The sequence below is a fragment of the Hermetia illucens genome, chromosome 2 (assembly GCF_905115235.1).
Source record: "Hermetia illucens chromosome 2, iHerIll2.2.curated.20191125, whole genome shotgun sequence".
In the NCBI taxonomy this organism is placed as follows: Eukaryota; Metazoa; Arthropoda; class Insecta; order Diptera; family Stratiomyidae; genus Hermetia; species Hermetia illucens.
In genome coordinates, this window is record NC_051850.1 from 138,450,934 (window position 1) to 138,469,944 (window position 19,011).

General features: G+C 40.0%; 1 protein-coding gene across 1 annotated transcript in view; it reads right to left on the reverse strand.

Annotated features, from left to right (window-relative positions):
- The window catches only part of LOC119648290 (myophilin), a 46,136-nt gene extending 29,589 nt beyond the window's left edge, over window positions 1-16,547 (reverse strand). The window contains exon 1 of the mRNA XM_038049947.1: window positions 16,309-16,547. Coding sequence (XP_037905875.1) covers window positions 16,309-16,362 — 54 coding nt within the window. The 5' untranslated portion in view covers window positions 16,363-16,547. The remainder of the gene's footprint in view (window positions 1-16,308) is intronic.
- Between the last annotated feature and the right edge of the window lie 2,464 nt (window positions 16,548-19,011).

The following is a 19,011-nucleotide window of genomic DNA, read 5'->3' on the forward strand; positions in this document are numbered from 1 at the left end:
GTCTCGAAGCGGGGTGGGCTCGTCGAGATCGGTTGCACCATTTTGCTCAATCAAAGGCCTGATCTGACATCTTTGTCTTCATTACTCCGAGGCGCTGTTCATTACCTTTAATAGTCGACCAACACTCAGAACCTTAGAGGCCGACAAAGTGGACCGCACGGTGCTCAATTTTAGTTTTGAGATAGTTCGTTTGTACGTCGATCGCAAAGATCGCCACTCCAACCAAGTTGCGCTAATGTGTGAAGTTGATAGCATTGCTCCGAGATATTAAAATCACTCAGTTCTCGGCAGGCCACTACCATTGACAGTGAAGGTGCCTGTTTTATAGGGTTCAGTCGATGTAATTATCATGAACAATATGTTGTAACCATCCATGTCTTCTGACAACATCTAACTTTTCCTACCTTCGTCATAATATTCCCTATATCGAAAGGTAATGCAATGCTATTTGCAGTCTTTTCTGAAAAACATTTCCCTAACCAATTGCATCAAGCGAGTAGTAAATAGCTACAAAAGCAGGCTGGAATTCTGCTTTGAATATAACTTCATTGTAACTCGAAAAATCGCCGCAAGGAAAACTGCTTACAAGGATTCAGTAAATCGACATGATTTTGTTCAACTCGAATCTTCATCTTATCCAAAGTACGTAATTTGAAGGATTTTTGTGAAATACACTTTTCTTCTGAAGTCGTTTAGAGCGCCTTAGAGATACGCTAACGATCTGTCCCTTTTTTAGGTACGAAAACTTTCCAAGCATTTAACCGTCGATTGTTTACAAACCATGAATAACTCTGGTTCTGTTTTTGTCAGTACCCCCAATTTATAGTGATGCATTCAAATTGGAATTCACCTGCAAAATGCCAAATGTTCAAGGTAAACGTTTCATATGAATTCTGGACCATAAATTTCTTTTATTGATGTCGGGACGGGTAAGATCTGGGAAATTAAATGGAATTACTTATCAGTTAATTGTATTATAATTGTTTCAAATTTGTCGATAAGGTAAGTAGGTAAAACCCAAATACGCATATATGATTGACTACTAAATCAATGACTTCTGATAGTTTTTGATAAAACGGGAATTCGTTGAAATCATTCATGACGGCAAATTTGGAGGCTATTTGGGGAGCAACAACTCAAATTGTACAATGAATCAGTAAACCGTCGTCATTTAAATCAAATTTCCTCAAAACTGTACACCTACGCAAGACCTTCGAAGATTATCTGCTTTCCGTTAACGCATCGGATTCCATGGCAATTATATTATTCTCATACCAATGTCAGTAGACGGAAGAATTATGAAATTCTTGCCCTCAGGAAATAAGTACATGTTTTCGTTGAAAAAATAATAATCTACCGAGAAATAACCGACTTAAGTGTGTGTGATAAGTACTAGCTCGTATGCGAGAATGTATGAAATCACTGTTATATGTCTGTATTTGCTCTTGCAACATTTTGTACATTTATCGTTTTTCAGTTCATTCCAGTATATTTTTCGCCCGTTTCATTTTTCACGGTTATCGAATTAATAAGTGTGTAATTTCTAAATTTACCCAACATGACTCACATGAAAATGTCTGAACGTGAAGGAAAAATTTTCGAGATTAGCAATGAAAGTTCAATTTAAGCTACTCTCGTTTGAATTTGTTATTGGAATAGAACCAGTCGCATCTGCTAATTGATAAGTAAATAAATTATTGTCGAGTTAATTGAAAGTTCTCAATTGAGAACGTGCTATTAATACATGAAACTTGAATATGAGAATAATATATTCTGTGGCCTCAAACGAATGAATAGTGGAACACATAAACCTGACTTATCGCCGATAATAACAAACTGAAATAGGCATGGCTTTATTGTGGCTTGCATAGTAGCTGACGAATCATTCCCGTATGTTCATATTGAAATGAAAAATTGCATTCTTTTATGTCCCCATAATTATATTCATATTAGGAATCTTCAAATCTATGACATTTGTTTCATATTCGGGCTATAAAAGCATATATCAACCTCCACTTCTCGCAAAACAGGAAGATGTAATTAAGTAAAACCGCCATCAAATATCAACCTTTCTATTTATGAAAAATAAAATTTTGATAATTTTTTTAATCTTTTATTTTAATGTCCAATTTTAACTTGTTTGTAACTTTATGTAGCGAGGGAAAAACTGGACCATCCATATTTGTGCAAATCTTATTAACGAAGAAAACTACGTCAATGTTTCTATTTTTTCAATATTTTCTCTATTGTCCTAGGGATTTCATCAACACCTTGCGTACCCCTTAAGTGTTGAACTATTCAACTATGTAGAATGACTGAACAACTTGTCAACTTCAGCTATTATCGCTAACTGAAATTAAGAGTGATTCATAAAACCCTATTCCGAAAAAAAATCAAGTGTGTGAATGGGCCATGCATCAAAATCTATGTGTCAGATACTTCTCAAAATTAGTACAATCCGCCATCAAGTACGTGGGAACTCAGGAACAACTTACATCCTCGAACAAAACAAAATGCTTATCTAGACTTAGACCAGCTAAATCTAGAACCTTGTGGTTTTCTAGCTCGTTAAAATTCATACTCATGTTGTGTTTCTGAATCATTATAATCGGAGCAAATACCATCTGGACTGAGGTAAGGAAGCGTCTGAAGAATTGTCTCTGCCTTGCTACAAAGTTAGATTGGCAAAAAAAGGAGTTTAGAAGGACCAGATAATTTCTCGAGACATCCGCTTTCTCCCGCAAATAAAATTTTGTTGGAGAAGGTCCAACGATATTGACCGCTCTGCAACTGTGTAGATACAAAGCCACAGCGGTTTAAGGTTATAAGGTCTAAAAGACTTAAGCTGCCTCATCTCTTCCCTTCACTTGAATTCAATCGAAAGTTGTTGGGAGTTATCTGCCTCATAAGTTATATTACCTCGTTTGTACCTAGATCGTAATGTATATGTATTGCCTATTGGCTTTAGTGTGATACTAACATTCAGTCTACATTGTAATAAATTTGCCTAAAAGAGACAAATTTGACCTATTATAACTTTGTTAGTAATTATGCGATTCCCACCAAACCTATATTATAGTCTATATTCCTGCCAATGCTTGATAATTCTAGGATAAAACCAGTTAATTTCTAAAAAACAAAGATCTTAATAATAAATATTGGTAGGTATTTTGGGGCTTAGACACCATATAACTGCAGTTTCTTGATGTTTTTCAGATTTTTGGGTTGAGTAGTTTCTGAGAACAGGATCGTGGAAGAAATTATCATTTTTGAATCCCCGCCTTCCGCTTCTCTTGCATCAAATGACATGATCCAGTTCTAGAAAGTATTGACCGAGACCTTTCATTTGATACCACACATAACTACATTCGGTGAAACAAAAAATAACGCTACTCCCATATAGTAACACAGGAAGAACGGTAACACAGAACACCCCAATTTTATGTTACTGTTGAGCTATTTCCATTTCTAATGCACGAAGGCGAATACAACGTTGTTAATGAGTCAAGCGAAATGAGAAACAACGTTTCCTAGATGTACAATTGATCAACACCTTCGATGTTCTGCCCATTAATGCAAATAGGAAGGATGCGATAACCAATAAGACTGAAAACCTTGGTTTTGGTGATGTTTAGATTCAAACCGCCTCCTTTTCCAGATCTAGGGCCATTTACTCACAGTCCCCGACTCAGTGAGAGGTTGAGGTGTTGACAAAAGATGATATCGTCAATCCCCTCCATCTAAGCCAACATGAAGAACGTCACCGATAACAAGAAGACAATGTACCGGTGGCAAGATGCATCCAAGTAGGAATCCGCTTTGACCGGGGTAGCACATGTCATTTTGCACCAACATATATCGCTCTGATAATAGTTATTAGTTTCTGAGAAATGCCCCAACTGCGTAGAGCATTGTAGATACAGTCTCTGTTTACAGTGTCGGAAGCTGTCTAGAAATCAATGAAGACCAGGTGGAGCCGTGATCTAATTTTCATATATTGCTCAACGTAAATCCGAAGGAAAGCGAATACCAATCTGCTCTCTGTCAATTAAGTTTTCAAGATGCTCCCTGATGCGTTTCAGGATGATTTTAGCCAATACCTTCGCGACAGCAAGAATTTGCATCTACTCGTAATGTTTATGCATTTAGTTTGACAAACAGTTCGCTTTAGTATGATACTGACATTCAAAGCCTTAGAATGCAAGAAATGTTCACAAAAATGACAACTTTTACCTGCTATAAATCTTATAGTAACAGTGCGATATCTACCAAACTTGGTGGTATCATGCTCTATAGTATAACTTATATTACTGCAAAGTTGACGATTTTAGGATAAACTACCCCCTTCGGGTTTATCCTAACATCCACTCATCCCCTTTCCAACCTTTCATTTGATGCTCCACATAACTATACTCGGTGAAACAAAATTTTACACGACCTAAAAGCAAACTCCACATTGACCTCCTCATTGGCAAGAGAAACTGTCCTTCAATGGATCGTGACATTTTTCCTCAAACCCCTTTACTAACTAATGATATATGTTTGCTCTCTCATCGAGTCATGGACCTGTCCCAAATAGCTCTGCATTTGCGATGGAAGATAAGCAGTATCGAACTGAAGGTAAACACCAGTTAGTCTGACGAATCATCGCACACTTCCTATCTATATTGATGGGCAGAACATTGAAGGAGTCGATCAAATTGTCTATCTTGGTGACGTTGTTTCAGCTGATAGTATTACCAACGTTGATATTATCCGAAGTATTAACAGCGCTAGATCTGCCTTCGCTATTTTGTCTAAAATCTGGAAATGCACATACTTCAACACCAACATCAAGTTGAGGTTGTTGCACACTCTGTGCTACTGGGGGATGCGGCAGCCTACGTTAACACCTTTCCGCCGTATAATCGGCGTACTCTGGCCCGACACAATCTTGAACGAAGGGCTACACTGCCGTATGGGCCAGGTCCTCCTAGAAATGTTGATCATAAGACGGAAGTTCCCGGGGTCAAGCCACCCTTGAGGAAAGAGCGACGAGTGCATTGCTGGGTATGCCAAACAATGAAATTAACTATCCCACAGTGCCGACGAGTGGGTCGCCCTTAAAACAAGAGGAGTAGAACACTAAATGAATAGCGTAGGCTTCTCGAGAAGAATTGGAGAGAACTGAACCACATTTTGGCAAAGCGGCAACTATGGCGCGTAGGTGTGCTAAACACTCTTTGCTCCGTTTATAGGACATTGGTAAACGTATAGATACATATAAATCAATTGGAATGGAATAAATGCACACATGAACACATCATCATCATTTAAATTGCTAACTACCTCAGGGATTTTCTACAATTTCAAAATTATAATTTCCCGCTCCTTTCCCTTATTTTTCTCTTCCTACCGGCAGTTTTCTATCACAACATATGAATGCCCATAAATTGGCCCTGCTCTGTCCAATTTACTTAATACAGAATTTAAGTGCCAATAATTGGAAATCAATATCTATCCATCTTTCACTCAATTTTTCATTATCTACGAATATATAAATAAAGCTAGCAACTAACTACATAAAATCAATCGATATTTAGATTCACTCGCCTCCCTGGTATCCTTTCCCGCGTGCATCTCTTCTCTAATTATATCTCTATCAAAATATAGTAATTACAATCGATTACACATCGATAAGCTACAATATTGTTTATATGAGTGGATACTAGAACTTGTGGCTCTGGAATGTTATCTCAAGTGCCATAAACACAAAACTTACAATACCACAGTGGCTTGAATTCAATACAGTGAAAGCATGTTTAGTACAATTATTATAGTACGCCCATTACGCTAAACAAAAGTCCAGTCAACAGCAGAAGTTATCGCCAATATTTAGAATCACCTCCTTCTGCCCTATCAAAAACATTTATTGCGAATATTCAGCAATCTAGTCACTGAAACCAAGCAAGTAGAATGACACAATCAGCTATTTATGAACAACCTTATCACCTACATACTAGCGTAATTTTTCCAACCACAAAACTTTTAAGCTGACTGCGTTGAATTCGAGTCTCGAGTGAAGCGCGAAGGGGACTTGAGAATGGGCTCACAAACAATAGGATTAATTCCTTAATCAACAATCGTAATTTTTTAACGAATTCCGATAAGAAACAGACGACAAAATACTATGATATTAGACATCAGCTAACACAATTCTAAATTCAGGGAAAAATATCCCAAAATAAATATTTTTTGTAATAAAAGCCTACGAGTTTCGGTAACGTATGGTATGCCGAGGAAGGAACTGATAAAGGCAAGCACGGAAACATAGAGAATTCCACTGGCTTCGAAATTGCTGCACGTCCAAAATGTGGACCTCATACATATAAGTATCTAGATACTGTTGATCGTAGGATCAAATTTCACAACTTATCTAGAAAATATTGTTTACCGCAATTGGTTTTATAGGTCAACGTACGACCTAGACTTAAACCGTTGATTATGAAATGCATCCAGATAATGAAATATTAGAAATTTCAGACAAATTAAAAAACAAATAGTGGAAAGCAGTCTAGGCAAAAGGCATGGCATATGAAATCTTATGACCGAGTCTTATATATTGATTAGTATTATGGCGCGACTTAAGTGGATTTATCACGAGAAAGATCCCAGATTCCAATGCATCCCTTACATAGAACCTAATCGTTCCCATTTTTTCCTTTAAAACCAAAAATTCGATTCTAATTGCAGAACATTTCAACCAGCACCCACACAGCAAAGTCAGCGAAATTCATCACTAACCAGGAAACAACGAAAGAATTGGCAAACATCTACCATTGGCAAAACCAGCTCCAACTCTATTGAATTCCAAGGAGTTTATCTTTAGATGCGTCATGATTCAAAACTTGATTGGATGATCAATGAGCCAGAATAATCGTCACCCGGGCAAGAAAATTTAAACATATGCCGGTTTCATCTAAATCCCAATCTATGTATTGAAGCAACCACTGAATATGCACAGTTCCCACACTCCCCACCGATAATGAAAAGGCACAACCGCCGAAGAAAAAAGTACCAGTCTAAGGTTCAAAAAGCATGACGAGCATAAAACCAATAATAGTTTTCCCCCTGTCTGCCTCGCACTAACCGCTACATTTGGGAGTGATTCTTGCTGCACAAAACCAAAGGGGGCCGAAGTGTTTGGCAACGAAAAAGCTGATGACGAGGAGTTAATCTTAAAGCTCGGCTCCGAATCTTAAAGATTAAGAAGTCAGCGGACGGGTCTCGAAAAATGAGCATGTGTTCAAATTATGGTCTTGAAATGGTTCACTATGTATGGTGGTGCTGGTGCCTTCTAACGACGAATGAAGTGCGGTGTCATGCAATGAATTCGTACCAAATAAGGTAAAGACTATAGACCATGGATGCCCGCTGCCCAAGACCGGCTTTGAGCATCCCCTCAGGGGAGGAACTAGTCAACTTCAAGAGGCACCACGCCAGACCAGATGCCACACGTTTTATGCAATATTTGTATGTATATTTGAGCAGTTTTGTTCTGACGTGACTCCGATGGTGTTACGGTTTAACGTCATGCTCTTGCAAAGCATCAAGTTCCAATGAAATATACAGTAACCGACAACTGTGCTTGAACAATGTAGTGAACATTGACTCGTGAACTGATACTGGCATTACGATAGACTTAAAAATAACCATTTGAACTCATAATTTGCGGGCTGTTACGCATAGTTGGTCATTTTAAAAATTCTACTTTCTGATTCATAAATACTTTGTATATTATACTATACTGAACCCGTTGAAATAGACAAAAACACATGGCACTAGCGACTAACTCACAATCAACGAACCACATGTATTGTCGATACCAGTTACGGTTTAAACCGCCAGGAAGGTAGGCTTAGTAGTAACCTTAAAATACTATCGTCATTGAACAGGTAGCCTCGTAATGCATTTGCATGTTGAGAACTAGTGACGATTTCAAAATGGATAGAGATGAACTGAATGTCGCACACTATAAAGTGTTGTGAATTCATTCTTTTCACCAATACTACCTTCCTATTATGTTTGTTATCCCTCGTTTTCGATCAAATATACCCTTTAAAGAAGTGGGTACCCTGGGTTCAACGATTTACTATAATGAAGCTATGAAATCCCAAGTAGTATCCAATTTGTAGCTGTTGAACTACGATGAGAACTACGCCATATAGAGACATCTCAGGCCAGCGCCTTTTACAGGTACACTATTGGCTTTGATACGATAACTTAAACTGATCCTTGCGATAACCCGAGTTCAAAAGGAAGAATCTAATCTAATAATAAAAAACTAAACTACGTGAGACAAACGAGCAGTTTGAAAAATCAAAGGGGAATACTCATAGTCGATTCGACGACGCTTGTATACTTCTAACCATTTCTACCTAAAGGTACCTAACTTCCCTAATCCAACAACCTGAAAACTACCACACTCGGTTCGGACAAAGATGACGACCGAGCCAAGCAATAAACCCGACCCACACGTGCTGACCTCCAGAAATGCGCAGACACTCTAGAATCACATTTGACATGGGGACAGTGTTGTTCAAAATAGTATTTCCGATCAAAAGCTATCCACAAACCCTGGAATGGGATCAGATTAGATGGAGCTTTTTCACCAATGCTTAAAGCAAAAGTTAGCATTTTTCGTAATTGTCTCAACAAATAGCATTTGGAGAAATCCCCAAAAAACTGTCTCATTTATTATCGGCTCCACTCATTGAAATTAGGTAAGCGCGGCCAAAATATAAATTTAAGCTGCTTCATAGCTACAGCACCGGACAAGACTATACACGGAAATTGAAACTTTCCAGGTAAGCCTAGAGTTTTTATGAATCAAAATAGATATCCTTCTCCGGTGGATGGGACTTTTCAGAGCCATAGATGTGTTTTTCGCATCGACACGCCGAAATGTCGGTTTTCATTTAACGGCTTGGTGATATGAGAAAAATGGCGCATTCGATCAGAACGAGCCAATCTCGCTACTGACCGATACGAAGACTGAAGAAGTAAAGAATAATCTAATGGCATGAAATCGAGTGCCGGCAAGTCAGGAGAACCTACCTAGCCTAGTGATTCAAGAACATCGAACATGTGCAATGCATTTCTTCGATCACACAAATTCAAGCAATGCGTCGGGAGACGAATCACCTTGCGCTATACACATATCGACGAACCATACATAGAAGATATGCATAGGTCGGCGTTTGCACAGCACCTACCCCCAACTAAGTCATATGTATTTTCGCTCGACTTTAGTCTCGAATCGATTCTTAAAATGTATTTCGTGCAGTTATGTATGGCGCGATTTAAACGATTTTACGTTTGATAGGGTCCATCATAAATATGAAAGCAGCAGTGTACATCTTTTCAGAACATGTATCGTGATATCAGTGAAAGAGGTCAATTGGTACTAACTGGCCTAACTTTTAACATCGAAGGGAATTAGTTCTTAAAATGTAGGCACCGTAAAAACCAAGAAAATCTATATGAAATCAGGGCTTCCGAAGACATTCCATCTCGATATCCGTTCAAATAAAGTTAACAGCGCTATATTACTATAAAATTTTTCAACTTTTCTTAAGAAGCCGCCCTTAGTTGACCCAAAAATTACAACATTTGGTTCGCAAAGGGAATCCTTTTTCTGCATCTCATTATTCATGGGCAGTTCAGATCAGCCTCTTGGTAAACCACGGAAATTTGGCCGTAATTTCAACCATCGAAAGGACTGGAAGGAGCCCTGAGTCCCTGATGGTGGACCCAACCAATTGGAATGGAATTTTCTTACTTTTCTGGTCCATGGGTTCTTCTTTATGAGTTACCACCCAAAGTTTAAAAAATTCAGACGACTACGGTTTCGTCCAGGGCAGAGGCAATTCATCGTCGTAGTCGTCTGAATTTTTTGAACTTTGGATGGTAACCTAAAAAGAGAAAATCTCTTCAGGGCTCCCTCCATTCTTAACAAAAAATTTCAGCTTCAGCCGTGTTAGGTCAGAATTTGAATGCGGTTGGTTAAGTTGAATATAATTTGCATCTATGGCGTGTTGCGAATTATTTTCAGTGAGCAAGCAACACCCTTGAATGACTTCATTGACGCTGCTCCCAGGGCTGAGGCAGCATTTGACGGGTTGCCTCTACACTGGACGCGACTGCAGTAGTCTGAATTTATCAAAGAAATTCCAGAAAGCAATTAACAGCGGCGTGATCCTCAGAAGTAAATGGATTGCCATCCCACAGCAGCTTTAAAAACTGGAATCTAAAGAAGTGCCTGAAAGCGTTTAGGAATATCGAAGATGAAGTATTTGGCATGAAAATAAGTTCATTGAAAAGAAATCAACACAGAAATCGAACAACTGTGCGAATATCCCCAGCCTGTTCTAAGATCAAAGACAATTCTCAAAGAACCATTACGTCCTTAGAACGAATCCAGAGAAAGATAGGTTATGATTAGAGACACTTTTTCCTGTACATAATGAATGCAAAGTCTAAGTGGGCGAAGATAGAAACACGCATGACAGTTCCATCGCCAAGTTTCATAATAAAATACCTGCAAGAACTCTTCAACAGTCACGGATATCCGAGAGTACTCAGATCTGAAAATTCCCCAATTTTGACGAGCCTGAGGTACTAGAAGTTCCGCAAACAAGCTAGCACGATGCTACCCAGCAACTAATGGTTTGGCAGAGCGTAACGTATGGACTCCTAAGAAACGACTGGCATCAATGGTCAGTACACTTACATCAATTTGAAAATCCAAGGAATTAAATCAGACAACGACGTTGAAGAGTGGAAAGTCTTCAGTCGACCGCCGTCTACATCGTCAAATCAAAGTTCAACTTTATGCTTTAAAACTGCGTGGAACTTATCCAAAGAACATCATCGTTAAGCATAAGAGACCGTGGCCCAGTTACGGACGATAGGATGAAAATTTCCCCAATTACACGATATGGCTGAGTTTAATAAGCCTCTTGTTGCCAGCCACAGGACAAGCAATAGCACATGCTTTAGAGACAAAACGACAAGCATACGCGGAAACAAATATGATTGAAGATGCGCATTTCTTAGTTCCAATTCCAATTCTGAAGATTCTGAAGATGACGAATGATTATCACATCGTACAGTCATCGCGAGAATATGACCGTCAAGAGCAGAATCTACGCAGAACTCGGAAAGTGGGATCAAAACCATCATAGCTACGGTAAAACTATACTAACTAAATAAGAATATTTTCGAACATTTCTCTGGTACGGTGATTACAAGTGATAGGAGTCTGGCAATATTCAATAACCTAGAAATTGGATTGAAAAATAGTTTTAGGCGTAGGTTCCACATAGAAGCAAACAGATAGAGTAGTTTCTCCCCTCCTCATGCCCAATATTAGTCTGAGACCTGTTTTATTTAATACGGGAGGATTCGGACGGAAAAAAAACATTACACTCCCTTCACGCTTGTGTAGGTATGCCTCCTGTGGCTCTATTTGTCTGTGTTTCATTTTCATCATTATCACACTTAACGATCTGCAAGTAATAAGATCACAACGGCAAGACAAAAACAAAACGAACACAAACTTACATGGCGGCTGGGTCTTGAACCCAGGGCAACGAGATTAATAAGCTAGCCCTCTATTCCCTTCGAACATAGAACCCTTAATCACAAACAGACTCATTTTCAGATCAAATTTCAAAGAATGTTGACGAAATGTTGAATAATAGGAGGGTTCCTCAACTGAGCAACATCAACCAGTTGCCGGAAAAGGACTAGTGATTCAACGTCATTTTCTCCCCAATATTTCAACTTCAAGCAGGCATGCGATAGAAGGCTGATAGTGTAGCACTGTTTTCTTCATTACTTTATCAGTTACTTCCAACCGTTTTTCGGCAAAACGCAATACTTATTTTATGGAATTCGTTTCAATTACTGATACTAGCCCGAACTGATCGTGTAAGACCTATCCTGGTCAGTTTTTCATCAATTTACAGTCAGTCAGAATAACAAAATTATGACAAAGTGATGGTTTATGGCAACGACTGTTAAAACTTTTAAAAGTTTGGTTGCACTAGTGACAGACTGAATTTAGTGCAGTTGTCGTTGTTATTAGTCGAAACATGACTTCCAAATGGTTCGGATGTTCAAATGCATGGCCTGCTCTACACGGTCGGCTTTTCATCAGTCTGCCATAAGTTAATCCATAAAAAATTGATGGATTCACATGTTTGGTATCAACAAAACGACAAACAAGTCGAAATATCGGAGCTGGCTCTTGGAGTATAAAGGTTTTGTGTTTATTTTATGTGAGAAAATTCTACGCACACTTTTCCATTCGTATAAGGCTAAACATCGAAAATATACCTTCATATTTTTTTTCAAGATTACAAGATATACGCAGATATTACAGACGTATAGTAGATATTATGCTCACCCTAAGCAAATCTTGCCTATTGCCGGATACTGCATTATATATGCACATATACAAATTGATACACATATTTCCGATTTACTTCGTGCACAAAAGCATACATATGTACATAGACAGTACGCATATTGTATACCGCTGGTTTAATGCACAAATATATCTATATGAATTAGGCACTTGTTGTAGTATGGGCGAATTGATATGTTAAGATGACGTCATACACGTTTTAGAATACATGAAACTCACATAAAATGTAAAAGCTTCACCTTCTAAAGCTTTGTTAATATTAGTTGGATTTCATTCAAACTTCTCACAGTTATGCCTTATGTTATCCTTTATACCACTGATGTGTACCTCTAGCGTGAATTTAAGGGGGTTTCCGGCTAAATTACTAAAATATGCTAATATACTATTATTGACTTTATTTGTATATGTATGTATCGGAACGGGATGTATTTTGAGGCCTAGATTTCATTTATATATACCACTGTGATTTTTTTTCTCGAATTTTCGGTTGGATAGGTTCTCAGAACGAGACCTGTTACACTTTTTGAGGGTCATATTTTGAGCTCCCACTTCCCTATGGTATACCCGATGTCAAATTGAACCCTTTCATTTGATACCCCAAATGGCCATATTTTGTTTAAAAAATTTGCGACCTTCCTTTGTTTCACACAAAACCTTAAAAAGAGATCTTGTAACATGCATTAAAATATCTGAACTATTCGGAGGTCATGTTTCCACTAACAACACAATGACAACTGCACTGAACCCAGGCTGCCATCAGTGCATCCCAACTGATAGATTTTATTTGAAAATTGTAATAGCCATTGCCATAGGCAATTAGTTTGCCTTAATTTTATCATTCTGACTGAAGTAGGGTAGATCTTAAACCACTCGTCAGCCTCAGTTTCTCATCAATTCATTTGAGATCAGATTGAGCCCAGCCCATTCGCTCTGTCGTCATTTAATTCATTCCAAATTAACATTGATGATTGTGATCAGCGACAATTCCGCGTGTAATAATTAGCAAAATAATTTCAAATGGCGAAGTGCTAGTTGCACAAAAATAACTAATAATAATAATCGTTGGCGCAACAATCCATATTGGATCAGCGCCTTGAAGTGTGTTAGAGCACTTCAATCAAGACCGTAACGGTACACTACCGTACACTATAGGAGACAATGTGGTCAGCATGGCGCTCGCCCGAGATTATTACCATGATTTCACTCAGGTACTCATTCACAGCTGAGTCGACTGGTATCCGACGTCAAATCACGATACAAATCCCGCTGCCACCAGTGAGATTTGAACAGTGACCTTCCGTACGACAGCCTTGCGCTCTAAACACTCAGCTGTTGATTTTAAGCCTTATAAAATAAGGGCTCTACTAGCTCAATACCTCACCCTCTATAAAACAACCTTACTTTATAAAATGGTATTTAAAATTCCAAAGGTTTCACCCCTCACAAAACAATCTAAATATGAATCTTCTATAGTTTATTTAATATGTCAAATTTACTATCTAAGTTCAATTAGAAAAAACTTCCAATTTGAAATTGTTTCCATCAAAAATCATGACAGACCAGCTGTCGTACCTTTCAAGGCTTGCCAATGTATACACAGGTTAGAAAAGTTCATCTGGATGCATGCATTAACTGAAGCACACAGACGATTCTTACGGCACGTCTAAGTTGCTGAAAAGTGATGTCACAACAAAATCAGGTTAGACTGCCAAATTTGGATGAGGATGATCCACCTTGGAAAGTCAATAAGGGCAATATTTATGGTAGAAAAAGAAGCGAGGCAGACCCTGCCTCAGATGGAGCAATGTCGTAGGCCAGGATACCAGACAGCTTTCAAGGATATCGAATTGGTAGATTTCGGCGCAAAAGCGCTATGTCTGGAGTTCCTTATTAAGGCAGGCCTAGACCAGATACTGGTTGTTGCCCGGTGATGATGATGAAACTGATCGCATAAACGTAATCTTAATGTCCATTCAAACAGAAAGGTGAGTCGATGGCCAAATTGGTCAAACATCAGCTTCTCCAATTACCTCGGGTTCCCTTTCCGGCTCGTCATGGATGTTTGTATTCGTCTTTTCCCGTTGCTACAGGTTAATCACTTACACAACATTAAGTATAATGATGATGATACTGAAGCAATTTCATTCAAAATCTAAACAGGACAAAAGGAAAGAAACTGTGTGGATGCCCTATATTCCATAACAAGAGTGAATAGGAACCATATAGAAAAGAGGTCAACTTAAAAAACTTCCATATGATGAAGATTATATCAATGAAAATGAAAGGTAATCGTCCCCTTTATTTTACAGGGATAATTAGTCAATAATAGTTAACAGCCAAGGAAGATTCAGAATAACCTAGGTGTTGATTTATGACCAAAAAAGGCCAAAATACCATCTGAGAGAGGGAAAAGCCAAATCTATGGTTATACATAGAAATGGCATGAGCGGAATGCGACATTGCATAACGCTTGAAGGCGACTCTAATCTGTTGATGATTCACAGAAACTATGTTAGGCTTCCAATCGCTCCACTGTACAAAAACGAATAGCAAATACTGTAACCACCAAGTCTAGATCAACTATGACTTCCATCCACACGCAAGTGCTAGAATCATCGGTTAAATTTGAAATTTGCAAGCGGGATCAGCGCGGTTTCGCCAGTTTGCGCCAAAACGACCAAAGAAGCAAATAATCTGCGAGCGATAGAGGCTAGAGAGCTCGCTAGCTGTCAAGCGGTTTTTCGACTTGGGTTTGGTTTTATCGCCCGTATTGCTGCCATTACGGCCAATGTTTGGTGTTATATCATGTTTCGATCATCGCTCAATGGAATGCCTTGTGCAGAGTGACTGTACACAAAAAAGCGGCGACCGCGAAAGTGAATGATGAAGGCGATGACATCATTTCCCAAGCCGGCAAAGCAAACACAATACCATGACAGAGTGTGCTCCTCACACTTTTGTTGTACCATCGAATTGAAGATTCGAGTCTTGCGTGTGGCGTGCGGTAATTCGTCAAGATGACCGAATACAAAGCCAACGTTGGATTCAAATGGGAAACGGTTGAAGAATCAAGTGGTTCGCTCGTTTCTTCCATTTGGAATGAACGGTGATTTTAGGGTCTTGGGGCCAAATTGCGCTATTTTGCGGTTGCGCGAGCGAATGATAAGACTCAAGCAGCTCAGGTACTCCCACCCCGAGAACTTGCACTTGAGTCTCTGATAGCCGACGACGAATGCGACCAGGTAGACAAATTGTCCCAGGTACGAACCCGACTATCAGCGCTCGTACATTTCTCATCGATGCAGTTGATTTTATCGCTGAGTCAATGAATTCTTTGGGCGTCTTGTAACGACGAAGCGGGACCTCGGACACCACTTGCACCTGGAAACGACTCTGGAAAATTCCAAGCGACTTTTTATCGTCGCACTCGTAATCTCCACCGCCGTCATTCTCGTTGCCGTTACACGGCACCCACTTGAGAACTTCGAAATTTTCGTCGAATGGACAGAAAATCAGGTCAACCACTTGTGGCTCCAAACCGCGCCGTGGGCTACATACAAATCGACAAAGCTCAAGCACAGCATCAGGTTCCAGGCTCCCTGGGCGTAGATAGAAATCGTTGCACGTATGCAAGGTCACAGCGTCCCTCCCTGTGGCTGCTGCTCTACCCAAATTCCTGCACTGCATGTGCTCGGCTGGTGCGATGTGCAATTCGCGCGAGAAATCAAAGAAATACTTTGCAACAATTTGCCGGCAATCCCGGCCCAATTATCACTCGGCGAGCGAGGAAACGTGCAAAGGTACATTAAAAACAAGTTTTTTGCCTGCATACTCACTTTTCTTTGTGCTTCGGCGGCGAATCCTGACTTGGTGGCTCGGTTGCTTGCCATATTTGTGGTTATTTGTTTATTTATTACCCGAAACGCACGAGAAACAAGGAAGATCACAAAAGTTTAACAACTTTATTTGGTACAGCAAAAGAATCTTTTCGGAGGAAAACGTACCCACACGACAACGCGGCAAAACACCTTCACTAGCGTAGGGTTAATTCACAACTGACGCACAACTTCTCATATGCTTTCCAAATAGCTTTTGAATCAGAATTCGAAATTGACAAGTGGCGAGAGAGAGCCATTTAAGAGAGGGAATCTCTCGTGAGATTGTTTGTGCAGTAACTGTGCTACCAGGTGTGATGAATGTGTACTAAAGTGTATTTTAGAATTTTCTAAGGCAATTCCTCGTGCCCCGTTATGGTCTTAAATAAAGTATTCTAAGTCGTTTCAAAATTTACATCCAATTAAATTGTTTTGTCAGCGATTGATATTATTAATTAATGAGCTTCTCATATTTTTGATAGTGGAACTGTGCTGTTGAGAAAGTGGCCGAGACTCATTGTACCATCTCATGAACGTATTCAATGGACTCCAGTCTATGCTGTTCGCAAGCTTTTGGAAATCCAAGAACATTCTCAAATTGGCTGCATACGACGGAAGTCAAAACCCTTTCGCCTGCTGGCAAGAGTTCAAATTTCTCCCTTCGGTTACGTGAATAAATTGCACCCTTTAGAATACACCCGCAAGTGAATGGGCGGACGCTAATAGCTGACTCTGGCCCCATCATTTTGGATGCAAAACCTTGGCGAACCAGTCTGTCAGCTTCCTCATTATTAGCAATGTTTGATTACTCTGGCACCCATATCAGGAATGTTTCGTTTAGTCGGCCAAGTTTTAGCAGCAGTTTGCGACAACTCCACATCAACTGGCATGATATGCTGATGCTATTTAGTGCTGATACCGCAGCCCGATTGTCGGAACAGATGCAGATGGTGGGACTCCACCATTTTGTCGCAAGCAATATTCTGTTGCCAATGAAATTACTTATATCTTCGCCTGGAATATGTTCGTCATTTTTCGAGAGTTCGGGCCAGTTCTATAATCGGATTTCCCGATTTCCACCCGATCCCTGTCACTGAAGATTATGTTATGATGAGACTCCAGCGTTGCATCACGTAGGCACCAACACAGTCACTAAGGCTGTCAACCAACCAAACAAGTTTACTAGTCGTGAGCATCGACTACGCAGGATAATATTTGAAACCGAACAGCACGTGCTGGAGCTAACCCGAATGCTAGCAGTTCGGCGAGATGAGGGCCAGGGTTCTTAGTTCTCAAGTATTATCTCCCTGTCAGGGCACAGAGATTTAAGTCATGTGCCCAGACTCAACACAAAAAAATGAACCCACTCGGGGTAAACTGCTCTAATAGAGACGTGTAATCTCGTGGCGGGTTGATATCACCAACAATTTCTTCACAAAATTAGTTAGACTGCCAAACGGCCAAATTAGGAAGGGGACAAAATCACAAAAAACTAACGCCCGCGGAATGGACGGGCTGCCTCGAGCTGATTCCAGCACCTACGCGTCGAGTGACCCCCTCTTCCTTTCCTCTATATGAAGCCAAAAATTCTTCGGAGGATTCTTCTCTCGAACGCGGCCAAGAGTTCGCAATTTTTCTTGCTAAGAACCCAAGTCTCCAAGCAATACATGAGGACTGGCAAGATCATTGTCTTGTACAGTAAGAGCTTTGACCCTATGGTGAGACGTTTCGAGCGGAACAGTTTTGTAAGCTGAAGTAGGCTCTGTTGGCTGACAAGAACCGTGCGCGGATTTCATCGTCGTAGTTGTTATCGGTTGTGATTTTTGACCCTAGGTAGGAGAAATTATCAACGGTCTCAAAGTTGTTGTCTCCTATCTTTATTCTTCCCGTTTTACCAGTGCGGTTTGATGTTGGTTGGTTGGTTTTTGGTGATGACGTTGCCACCATATACTTTGTCTTGCCTTCGCTGGTGCGCAGCCCAAGATCTCGCGCCGCCTGCTCGATCTGGATGAAGGCAGTCTGTACGTCTCGGGTCGTTCTTCCCATGATGTCGATATCGGCAGCATAGGCCAGTAGTTGGGTGGACTTAAAGAGGATCGTACCTCTTGTATTTACCTCAGCATCACGGATCACTTTCTCCGGAGCCAGGTTAAAGAGGACGTATGATAGGGCATCCCCTTGTCGTAGACCGTTGTTGATGTCGAATGGTCTTGAAAGTGATCCTGCTGCTTTTATCTGTACAGTTTTACCCTGGCTACGCTATCGTAGGCGGCTTTGAAGTCGATGAAGAGATGGTGAAACTGATGTCCATATTCCGACAGTTTTTCCATCGCTTGTCGCAGAGCGAAAATCTGATCTGTTGCTGATTTGTCTGGTGTGAAGCTTCTTTGGTATGGGCCAATGATGTTCTGGGCGTATGGGGCTATCCGGCCTAGCAAGATAGCGGAAAATATCTTATAGATGGTATACCTCTATAATTGCTGCACTACGTGATATCCCCCTTTTCATGTATGAGACAGATAATGCCTCTTTGTCAGTCATCAGGCATTGATTCACTGCCCCACACCTTGAGCATGGTTGGTTAATGAACCACTTGGTGTAATTGGTTGCCTCCATTTTTAACCAATTCGGCTGTAATTCCATCGGCTCCTGGCAACTTATGAT